The 12,050-nt window shown below is 41.0% G+C and overlaps 1 protein-coding gene across 12 annotated transcripts in view; it reads left to right on the forward strand.

Moving 5' to 3' along the window:
• The window catches only part of lrrfip1b (leucine rich repeat (in FLII) interacting protein 1b), a 73,599-nt gene that overhangs the window by 35,409 nt on the left and 26,140 nt on the right, over positions 1-12,050 (forward strand). For 7 of the 12 annotated variants that reach the window (XM_037536416.1, XM_037536415.1, XM_017714920.2 and 4 more), the window contains 5 exons: positions 319-336; positions 2,151-2,198; positions 3,856-3,900; positions 6,156-6,206; positions 9,784-9,849. In XM_037536416.1, the coding sequence (XP_037392313.1) occupies positions 319-336; positions 2,151-2,198; positions 3,856-3,900; positions 6,156-6,206; positions 9,784-9,849 (228 nt within the window). The remainder of the gene's footprint in view (positions 1-318; positions 337-2,150; positions 2,199-3,855; positions 3,901-6,155; positions 6,207-9,783; positions 9,850-12,050) is intronic. The other 5 variants (XM_037536413.1, XM_017714932.2, XM_037536411.1 and 2 more) reach the window with 4 other exon arrangements.

A 12,050-nucleotide genomic window follows, 5' to 3' on the forward strand; every position in this document is an offset into this window, starting at 1 on the left:
GGCCGAAGAGCGTAGTCACACGTACGCATGAGGCTGGGTTACATACTTCTGCTCTTGACAGCTCCTGTTCAGAGGTTGCCTAAACTTTCCGTAGCTTTGACGAGCTTTTGAATGGGTTTATACAGGAATAGAGGTGAGTTTATAAAAGGAATTAAGGAAACAATTCTTTAATAGTTTCAGCATTGCAGTACAGTTATTTTCCCACTGAAGAACCCTGCTTTACACTGGCCTGTCCTAATACAATTGCATGTCATCTTCTCTTTCATTCGCCATGACCCTTTCTGCTTCTCCGTCCTGGTCTTCCTGCTGCTCTTTTAGATATATCAGGCTCAGAAGGTAAGCTGTGTCCCACAAACTACCGTTTCTTCTCCGCTATATCTCTCTACCTCCTGTACCCGTTGCAAATCGCTGTTGTCGGAAGAAAACCTCGTATCTCCATTTTTGATGTTTTTCAGTTTTTGGCATAATTTGAAAATACCTGTTGTCCTTCACATTGTGTGTAAAGTTCATGATGAATGGACCAAAAGAAATGACCAAAAATGACTTGGAAAGACGTCTGGTTCCATTGACTCGCATTAAAAGTAAAGTAGGTTTTTTCCTTCTCCTGTAAAGTTACCGTTTTGGAGATACGAGTTTTTCTTCCGACAACAGCGAAATGTTGACCGTCTACTGTAATATGACTGAATTGCTTTCACTGGTGCATTCTGAAATATTCTGGGTTTGAAATGTTGGTGTAAATCTCTGCCCTCACAAAGATTCTCAAAGAAACTGTTCATTTCTTTAATTAAGTGCATCGTGAAATCTTAAGGTACACCTTGATTCTATTTATTTACTTATTTTTAACAATTTATTTACTATTTCTTGGAATGATTTAAGAGAGGAGCTGTTGGATTAGTGACCGGAGGGACTGTTTACGCTGTAGTGGAGTACAGACTATGACAACACACAAAAAAAAATGTGAAAATAGCCAGAGCACATATATTATGAATATATTGGCTATAATTCATTCTAACTGCCACTCAACTTACGTTATTGAAAATAAATTATAGAAACTATAAATTATAGAAGTTTTTCTGTGGATTTAGTGCATAATCTCTGTTTATTTGCTGAGTTTAACATATTAGAAGAAAAACAAACGAATCAAACGTAAAATGTGCCGTAATTTTTTTCACATGAATTTATTTTTCCCCTGATATGATAACTTCAGCCGATAAGCAGGAAGTGTGCATTAAATTGCGCAGAGGTTTGTTCTCTGTGGGGCTGTGTTTACATATTTTCATTTTGAAAAACAAACAAACAAACAAACAAACATGTGATTTGACCAGGGGTGCCCAAACTTCTGCATACTGTGCGAAGAATGCAAACGTCAGAGACCACACTCTCTTAGCTTTATGTCTGGTCAAAACGGCTATTAAGTACAAATAAATTATATATATATATATAAATAATATAATATAATATAATTAAGAAAAGCAGAAAACATCTATTTGTTTTTGTTTGTTCCAGTTTCTTTTCTTTTTTGGGAGACTTGCTTCAATGTTTCCAGTCAATCTCTGGAAATTTCCAGATCTCCAAAGTTCAGTCTTAGAAGTTGATGGCGTATTTCGCTCGCAATCTAACTAATCCCACATTCAGTCATGTTGAGGTCTGGACTCAGGGGTGGTCAGTCCATTGTTCAGAGAACACCAGCACTTCTTTATTTGATTAGCTTGTTTCCTCTCTTTCAGGCGTGAAGGTTCAGGCATTGTTTTTTTAAGTGTTTTTTATTTTTTTATTTTTTTAAAAATGCTTTTTAGTAATTTTTTCACACTTCCGTTTTGGAAACTAAGTGTTGGAGGTTTACATGTTTCCTGCTTTTTTCTGACACTGAAAAATGAATAACGTGTACTTGATGGCGTTTTTGACTAGGAATCAAGTTAACCAGGGGGGGGTTTGTCTGACTTTAACACAGCGCTGCACTTTTTTGACATATAATTAAAAAATAGAACTTTCAAATGTTTTTTGGCTTTTTATGCTGTGTTTGATTATGTATGTGTGTCCTAAACTCTGCCTCCCCTCAGTTCGTCACTTTATCTTCCTGCTGTTCACCTTCTTGTCTTCATTCTCCCCCATTTTCTCTTCTTGCTTTCTTCCTCTGTGCCCCCCCCCAGAAATATTATGGGCTGGACAGCAAATGGGGCCATATTGAGCAGTGGATGGTATGCCATGTAAACCACAAAGCTGCATGCAGTGTGTGGCGCAACATCATGACTAGAATAAGCGGCAATAGAGAGAGAAAGCTTTAGCCGATACAGTGTATTAGACGTCTCTCTGTGAAGTGTACAGTAGGTTTCACTAATAGTGGGCCACTCAGCATAATTAGGATGTTTTTAGGCTAGAAATATGTTATTTTATTATTTTGCGGATGCTTTTTCCTCCCTTTGTGTTTAGACGTCCCTTTGAAGAGACGGCCCCAGATTAGGGCTGCACAATAAATAGCTTGTTAATTGGTATTGCGATATTGGCCTTTGCAAAAAAACTGATTTCTGACCAGCGTGTGCTGTCAGCATCGCGATCAGTCGCACTTCCACATGAGTTTCTGTGGATGCTTTGAATAGTTGTGCACCAAAATGAAAGTTCTTCTCCGGAACCAAACCCAAAATACAAGACACACCTGACTGGAAACCGAAACTGAAAGAATGGGCTTTTAATTTTTAGTTTTCAATTGGCCTTTTTTAATTTATGCTTATAGAAATATAATAAATGCACTTAAAAAATGAAATATAAATAAGCAATATAAACTTTTATTGTTGATGAAATCTGCTTTTAATAAGACAAAACTGAGCTGATATTTAAAAAGTTTACAAAACATACATTTTGTGAAATTATTACAGTATGTGGGCTACAGCAGGGCTGAATGATGTTTTACGATCGAAAACACTTTGAAAATGTAAAATTTTTCAGTTTACAAAAGCTGTGATTTTCATTTGATCCCACCGGAAATTTGGCCTGTTAATTTAACCAATAAGTAAAGCTCATAAAGCAGCAGTGTGACGCTGTACATTCAGCGTTCAGTCCTTCTGTTTTGCTGTATTCTCCATTTATCGAGCGGGATGTCATGTTTTCAAACCTGTAGTGGAGAAATGATTGAGCGTCCTGTAAATCTCTCGTCTAATATCCCCAACAGAAACGGTGAAATAGCTTCCACTGTTGATCTGCTGCTGCTCCAACTGTTTGAACGTGTCTGAGCTGATTGAGAGCAAAGAGAACAGGATATTAAATCACTGGTTCTCATTTTCATAATCATTCAGATCATCTAAGTGTTAGATTCTAACTCTACATTGTAGTCCTATTTAAAGGACGCCAAATTTTCAGCCCTTTTTCGGCCTCGTTTAAATGAAATAAATGCATTATTGACTTATTATTGAACACATTGCAAGGCATAGTTCAAATGTACTGTTAGTAGCATAATCGCAGTGTTGGTATTCTGTCCATACCGTGCAGCCCTACCCCAGACTGGTCTCCATCCCCCCGGTCTCTGTAAAGCAGTGGGGGGTGGGAGGCCATCTGAAGCGGGCTTTAGCAGAGATGCTTATAACATACTGCAGGATTATAGCGCTGTGGCGTGACCCGCAGCTTACAGCCATTATAGCCTGCTAGACTCTCCGGCTCCACTTAAGCCCTCTCTCAGACCTAAACGTGCCCTAAACCGTGATGTGACAGACAGTGATATGATAATGGCATGGCTCAGTGCATGCTTGTTGGTGGTGCTGTGTGGTCTTTGTGTGCTGTGGTGGTTTTCAGTGCTTTCACTCTTTTGCCATCTGACCTGTAACTTCCTGTCGTCTTTCCTCTTTTCCTGCTGCCGCTTTCCAGGAGGACAGTGAGCGGTACTCTCGCCACTCGCGGAGACACGCCTCGGTCTGTATTTCAGCCCTAAGCCCTACTGTCCTTCATCCTCCTGCTCCTAACACCCCCCGTTAATGATCTGATCGCCTTTTGTTTGGTCACTAATGCCGTCTTTTTTGACCTAGAATAGCCACACATCTAAACAAATAGGCCAGTGCTGGTAACAGTCCTTTCATTCGGGGAACCATGGGGTTACAGTTAAACTGAGCTGGGGGAGGGATTTTTGTGCTTCTTGCACCTTTTCATCCAGTAATTTTGTGACAGCCCCCTTAACGAGAAGGGTCTGGCTGCAGACATGCACTTTCAGCCTCACAGGCACCACCAGGCTATTAATGACGTCAGTGCCGCTCCACCACGACAGGGTTTATGCTAGATTAATGAGGATAAACAGAGACCCGTGTACTGTTGGGCAACAGGAGTCGACGTAGTCATACTGATAATAAGGTAATTAAATAAGGAAACGTTTAAAATAACACGTGCCACAGCGATAAGACTGAAATAAACAAACAGGCTAACCTCATGTAAACAATGCTGAAGACAATAAGGACCGTTAAAAATAAAACCTGAAGATGACTTGAACAGGACTTGGCATGATGGTTGAAATTAGAGACCATTAAGGAATTTTAATGGGTTCTGGGACAACAGGGAGGTACATTAGATGGAATTCTCCAGCTGTCTTATGGACGAAAAACAGATTACGTGATGGTATCGCTAAACCGGAGCAGCCAAAAGTTGAGCTGTGGCAGAGAGTGCATGTGCACGTGACGTCACTGGGGCTGAGAGTGCATGTCTCTGTTGCCCTTAAACGAAGCGGATGGGGGGGCGCAGTGATAACGAGGTTAGTCTTGGTCAAATTAAAGACTATAATAAAGCAGTTCAGTAAAACTTGTATTTGTCGTATGCTGACATTTTCGCCACGAAACTGTAATCCAATAAGAACAGAATTGCAAATGTCTCACAAACTTTTCCATCTGAGAGTTTGTGGCCACTTTTCTTAGCCTCCTTCTCTGGAGCCGTTGTGCCCGAGGCTTTCAGGCGGCCCAGTTCACCTGACGTACGAGAGCTGAGACTTGATTTTTTTCTGGTTTTACAATGTTTTTCCCAAGATGTGACGTTTTTCAGTCTGAAACCTGCCTGGGGCAGCTAAGGATTTCCTAAAAAAATATTTGCCTTAGACAAAACACAAAAAATTGATCAATAAAGTTGATATTAGTGTCCTGCTGCGTTTTGGATAAAGTAAATCAATAAATTCACATTTTTTTAAAACTGGAAGTAAATGTATTTCTACCGGTTACTGGGGACTGCTGCTGCGGTAACTCAGATACATTCACTGGACGCATCTATATCCAAAGATTTGTTTCTGAAAATGCTTCAAAACGTTCCCACGTGTAGGCATTGGAAGCGGAAATCGATGATGTGTTATAAATGTCCACAAAACTATTTTTGTTCAACTTGAGCGAAAATAATTGTTCATTATTACTTCAAACGTTGCAAAAAAATCTTAATGGGAACTTTTTTCTTTCACACATAAACGTCATGTGACAGATTTTCCTCACGAGGCTCTTACAACAAACCCAAGCAACCTCGAACTGCATGGTGGAGGGGTGTAGCTGCGCTGAGAAGGAGGCTTTTAAAAAGAAATGCTGGAACTTTTCATGAACATGAAAAGACACATGAAGAGAAAAAGAGAAATGGAAACAGGTCAAACCTAAAATCCTGGCAGGGAACGCCATTACATAAAGCGTTTTTACTGTTAAAAGTCTGCTAAGCAGTAAAAATAAAATAAAAAAATAATAATAATTTTATTGCTTGCAACACATGTGCATTATGTTAATTAAGCTTTGATTGTTACATAGAAATAAAGAGAAGATACTCTATAAAACCTGTGAATAAGGAACATAAACTAATACGTTCGGTCAGAAGTGGTCACTTTCCTGAGTATCTCGGACAAACTAAAAAAAGCATCAGTTCTCTAGAGTTTAGGTGTGTAAGGAACAGATTGTATGTTCTTTAGTGTGGGGAACGTTTCTCAGGAGGAATGTACTCGATACTACAAATCTTTTCTCCCTTTACGACCTGCACTCTTTTCCAGCCTACCTTCGTTTTGGTGGTCCTTTTGGCCTTTCGTAGTGTCCTTTGTAGGGTCCCTTTTAACCCACTCTGTCATCACTTCATAGACTTCCATAGAGGTGCTTATTCGGTCCTGCTTTTAAGTTTAACACGCTAATAAACCATCAATGCTTTGTGTGTTTGTCTCCTTCTCTTAGATTTCAGATGATGAGGAGCGGATGTCTGTTGGGAGTCGGGGCAGTTTGAGGGTCAGTATGTCTGCAGTCCATCAGTGTAAATGTCTCCTACCTTCACAATATGATCATAGCCCGTTTGAGGGCTGAAGGATAAAGCCATCGTTTGGATTTGTAGACTCTAAGCGTCTAAGACCTCAGTCAGTTCCTGTGGAGGAGTTTAAAAGCATAAGCTCAGCATGTGGCCTGTGGACGTTAGTCCGCAGAAACCGCTTCAGCTGAGACAGGAGAGGTCACTTTATTGTCCGGCTTAAGAAAACACAGCTAGATTCTGTCTTTCTGCTTTAATTATAAGAGCCGCACTGTTTCCTTCAGCAGCCGTATGGCTGAAGTGTTCCTGTGAATGAATGGCTCTGAAGTGTTCACTGAATACTGAGTCCTAAGACTAAGAACTGAACAATAAGCCTAGTGTCCAGGGTTAAACTGAGGCTGTGGATGTTTCCTGATTCAGATCTGAACAGAATTCTTCGTATGGTGGTGTAAGTATTTTTAGGCAGGAATACTTCAGTCTAATCAAATACAATCAAACGCTAAAAAGCTAAAAGACCTTTATTGTCTGACTTCGTATTTGTTAGTAAACAAAAAAAATCACCTTTTTTTCCCATCGGGAGGTCAGTGTGTTAAAGTGAGGGAGGTGGCTGTGGCGGTGGCTCTTACTGCAGCCTGTAGAATGGGGTAATGTAGAAAGGCTGTCGCTCCACCCTTTAGAGCAACCACACTACCATTCATGAAAGTGTGGAGTCACTTGCCATGTTTTATGTGCAATAATATCTAATATACAATAACATGTAGAATGTAGACTTGTGCTAGTGTATCATAATATTGGTACAGTCATTCGGGACATTACATTTATTATAACTTAATTCTGGATACTGTACAGCAGAGGTTTACAACCTGTGGGCCATGGTTGGTCTGTTAGGGGGTTGAAATGTCATAAATTATTATTTATATATATATATATATAAACGCAAAACTTATCAATAAGCACAGTTTTAACCAAACCACTCATTTTGAATATGACCGATATTGTGATTGATTTCAAAACTATAATGCCTAAATATTTTGGTATGCGTAACATGTTTTTTTGGTCATATATATTTCATCTACTGTATTATGGATAAATGGCTACAAACAGAACAGTTTAAGCTTTACTGTTCATATTGTATGATTATAGTAAAGTAAAATGTATTAGGTTTTGTGAAACATTAACTCTTCGTTTAAATGAAAATTCTCAGCATTTTTTGTTACAGCTCACTGCCGCACCGGTAATCTCCTGAACTGGAATCCAGCAAAACTCTTAATACTAAGCTTTCCACTCGCAAACATGTCCGTTACTGAGGGGATTATTAGTTTGATCATTCTTCAAAAGAGCTCAGTAATGCTGAGAACCATCACTGGCTCATCACAGTCATTTATCCGTCCACTCAGGCATTCAAATCCAATCAAAGTGAGTGAAAATCTTAGGTGTGTAGCCCCTCTGTAGAATTTAAATACCAACAATATATATCTGATGCTCGGTCTGCACTTCAGCAGGTTGTCTTGACCACCTCTACACGCCTAAATGCAGTGAGTTGTGGCCGTGTGATTGGCTGATTAGCTATTTGTGTTAACAAGCAACTGAACCGGTGTACCTAATAAAGTGGCCAGCGAGTATATATTTACTCTGAAAATGCACAAGTTCGCAGGAACTTCAGTGTTAGTAAGAAAGGTTGTTGCATGTTTGCTACATGCTGGGCAATGATTTTAAAAGAGTTACTTTTTTTAATGTAATTATTTAAAATTTCATTTTTTATTTAGGAGGGATTCTCTCCTACATATGTAAAAAGTAACTGTATTCTAATTACTACCTTTACAAAATGTAACTGAATGAATGTAGATACTTAATTTCTGTATCCTGAATGCATATTCCCAACTGACCCAGTTTCCCAAAAGCGCTTTAAGTCTTATTGCTCAAATCCGATTTATTGCTCAGATCCGATCTCTCCGACTCGGTTCACACTGGTTTAGGTCAGTGATTCAAATCAGTCATTAATGTGATGAACCGGCCTGAACTGACCCTCATGAGCTCCTCCTACTCAGTGACGTCACGTGACTGAATCAGTGCATCATCAGCACAAACTAACGAGCAGAACGAGCTTCGCTGAGAAGATCATTAACTCTGATCAGCTCTCAGCTTCGTTATTAGAGCCAGACGGAGGAGAAAAAGGTGAGATGAGCTGCTTTTCCACCGTTTACAGGCTTTAACGTCTGTTCAGCGCTGTTGCCATGGTAATGCTGAATGATGGAGAACAAGCGCATGAATTCCGATCTGAGGGTCACATTAAGGTCACAAGGTTACATGAGTACATCATGCAATACCTGCAGATTTTTCAGGAACTTTCATGCTGCAAATCTCTCATTTCACCACATCCCAAAGGTGTTATTGGATCCAGAGCAGGTGACTAGTAAGGCCACTGAAGAACACTGAACTCATTGCCATGTTCATGAAATGAGTTTGGCATGGCTTTTGCTTTGTGACATGGGACATTTCCATGCTGGAATAGCCATTAAAAGATGGATAAATTGCATCCAGGAAGGGATGCGCATGATCAGGAACAGTCAAATAGGCTGTGCCATTCAGGCGATGGCTGACTGATATTAACAGACCTAAGTTTATCAAGAAAACACTCCCCACATTGTTACACCACCTCCACCAGCCTGGCCTGTTGACACAAGGCAGGTTGGGTCCATGGGTAGTATCAAATTCTGACTGCACCATCTATACAGATACACTGACCAGCTACTTTATTAGGTACACCCTGCTAGTGAAAGACTGGACCCCCTTTTGTCTTCAGAACTGCCTTAATTCTTCGTGCCAGACTTTCAACAAGGTGTTGGAAACGTTCCTCAGAGATTTTGGTTGGTTATTTGAGCTCCTGTTGTCTTTCTATCATCTGGAACCAGTCTGCCCGTTCTCCTCTGACCTCTCACATCAACAAGGCATTTTCGTCCACACAACTGACCGCTCACTGGATATTTCCTCTTTTTCGGACCGTTCTCTGTAAACCCTAGAGATTGTTGTGTGTGAAAATCCCAGTAGATCAGCAGTTTCTGAAATACTCAGACCAGCCCGTCTGGCACCAACAACCACGCCACGTTCAAAGTCCCTTAAATCCCCTTTCTTCCCCGTTCTGATGCTCGGTCTGCACTTCAGCAAGTTGTCTTGACCACCTCTACACGTCTAAATGCATTGAGCTGCAGCTGTGTGATTGGCTGATTAGCTATTTGTGTTAACAAGCGAGTGAACCTAATAAAGTGGCCGGTGAGTGTACACGAAAACACTCCTTAAGTACAGTAACAAATTACATTTACTTAGTTACCGTCCACCACTGGTAATTACATCTAATACACGAGACATGTGACCTCATGACTTGACGTTATGTAAAATCAAATGTTTGTGTGTAGACCAGCTGCTCCTGCCTCCATCACGATAACTCACGCTCATGTTCGACCTCTCCTCTAGCAGCATTATACACGGTTGTATTTTGCCCACTTTTTCCACCTGTTTCTCTTTTTCGCGCCGTCTTATCTTGTCCCTTGTTGCTCGCCGTAGGGAAACTACTCGGACCTGTGTAGCAGCACCGGCAGCCTGCCTTCATCCAGACTTCAAAATGGCCGGGTCTGTCTCTCTCGTTGTATTTCATATCTCTTTACCACACACGCTTTTGTCTGTCTCTCTCTCTCGCTCTCTCTCTCTCTCTCTCTCAGTCCCTTTCTTCCTTTCTGCCCTCAGCTCTCATCCTGATTATATTGCTCTGCCTTTCGTTTGATTACTTACTCTTGCTCGAGTCATCTCACAAGCCTTGGTTCAGGAAGATAAACTGAAGGCTCGTGCGCTTCATGTTATACTTTCAACTGTCTTGCTTCTCAAATCTGCCATAATATTCATTGAATTAATGGGATTTGTTTATTTGTTTACACATTTGTTTATGTGTAAACACTCACTAAGCACTTTATTAGGAACACCTCCTCATTTCTACACTCACTGACCACTTTATCAGCTCCACTTACTGTATAGCTGCACTTTGTAGTTCTACAGTTACAGACTGTAGTCCATCTGTTTCTCTGATACTCTGTTACCCTGTTCTTCAGTGGTCAGGACCCCCATGGACCCTCACAGAGCAGGTACTGTTTACATGGTGGGTCATTCTCAGCACTGCAGCAACACTGACGTGGTGGTGGTGTATGTTGTACTGGTGTGAGTGGATCAGACACGGCAGTGCTTCTGGAGTTTTTAAACACTGTGTCCACTCACTGTCCACTCTATTAGACACTCCTACTGTGTTAATCCACTTTGTAGATGTAAAGTCAGAGACGACAGCTCATCTGCTGCTGCACAGTTTGTGTTGGTCATCCTCTAGTCCTTCATCAGTGGTCACAGGACATTGGATATTTTTGGTTGGTGGACTATTCTCAGTCCAGCAGCGACACTGAGGTGTTTAAAAACTCCAGCAGCACTGATGTGTCTGATCCACTCAGACTAGCGCAACATACACTAACACACCACCACCACGTCAGTGTTACTGCAGTGCTGAGAATGACCCACCACCCAAACAGTACCTGCTCTGTGAGGGTCCATGGGGGTCCTGACCACTGAAGAACAGGGTAACAGAGTATCAGAGAAACAGATGGACTACAGTCTGTAACTGTAGAACTACAGAGTGCAGCTATACAGTAAGTGGAGCTGATAAGATGGACAGTGAGTGTAGAAACGAGGAGGTGTTCCTAATAAACTGCTGGGTGAGTGTAAATGCCAGTTGCCATCTATATTATAGCTGCACTCATTTGCCATTTAAACAGATACTTACCACATACATGCGGTTTACAGACACACAGTTACTGATTAAAGCACATCAATTACTGCACAATCTTCAGCCCTTCTCTACTCGGTCCATCAATAGAAAAGTACCAGCATATTCCACCACTGATTAGATGTTGTTAGTGTGCATTGCACTGGTATGAATCAGGAGTACAGAAGAATTTGCTTGCAAGTGTGATTAACTGCATTATTTGGCGTAGTTTATTATGATGAATCTTAATTGCTATAATTTGACAATGAAGAAAGATTTTCTCAGTGCATAGATAGATAGATAAACGGATAGATCGATAGTATATTGATCCCGAAGGAAATTTAGCAGGGAAGAAATTTAGCAACGCGATATGAGACGGCAGAATGTATTCATTACTTTCAATCGTGTGAGCGCAAAGTGAACATGAAAACAGGAAACATGCAGTGAGAGCAACAGTGGCTGCATGTTCCAATTCCTTTGTGATTGCAGCCTCTCGCTCTTACCCTACATTCACACCGGCAGCGACGCGATGCGACAAAGCGGCCCGAGGTTGTTCATTCTCAGTGAGATGTGGCGACGTGAAGTGGATGGAGTGGGCGACGCAACATAGTTGAGCAGAGTTTAACTTTATGCAAATAAGAAGTGATGTGGCAAATAAGGAGTGATGTGGCAGTTACCAATAGAAATTGAGCATTGAGCAGCGTAGGATGCGCTTTGTCTCCACCACTGTGAAACGGTACACTCTACTTTTGGCTTCATTGGTGATCGCAAAGACCAAATACTGTTTTCATCACATACTGATCACACAGGCACAGGGATCTGATTTGATCTGGTCATCAGTGAAACCGTGGCAACCAGTGGTCCGTTTGAGTTCAGAAACGCCCACAGGCAATGAGCGATCTGCATTTAGGGTGACGAGGTAAAAAGCCGGTGCCGGTGTGAACGTCGGGTTACACAGCAATTCTTTGTACATTCCTATTGCATTTGTTAGTTTGCTGCTTGTTCATTTATCCACTGTTATGAAAATGCC

This window comes from Pygocentrus nattereri, chromosome 30 (assembly GCF_015220715.1).
Source record: "Pygocentrus nattereri isolate fPygNat1 chromosome 30, fPygNat1.pri, whole genome shotgun sequence".
In the NCBI taxonomy this organism is placed as follows: Eukaryota; Metazoa; Chordata; class Actinopteri; order Characiformes; family Serrasalmidae; genus Pygocentrus; species Pygocentrus nattereri.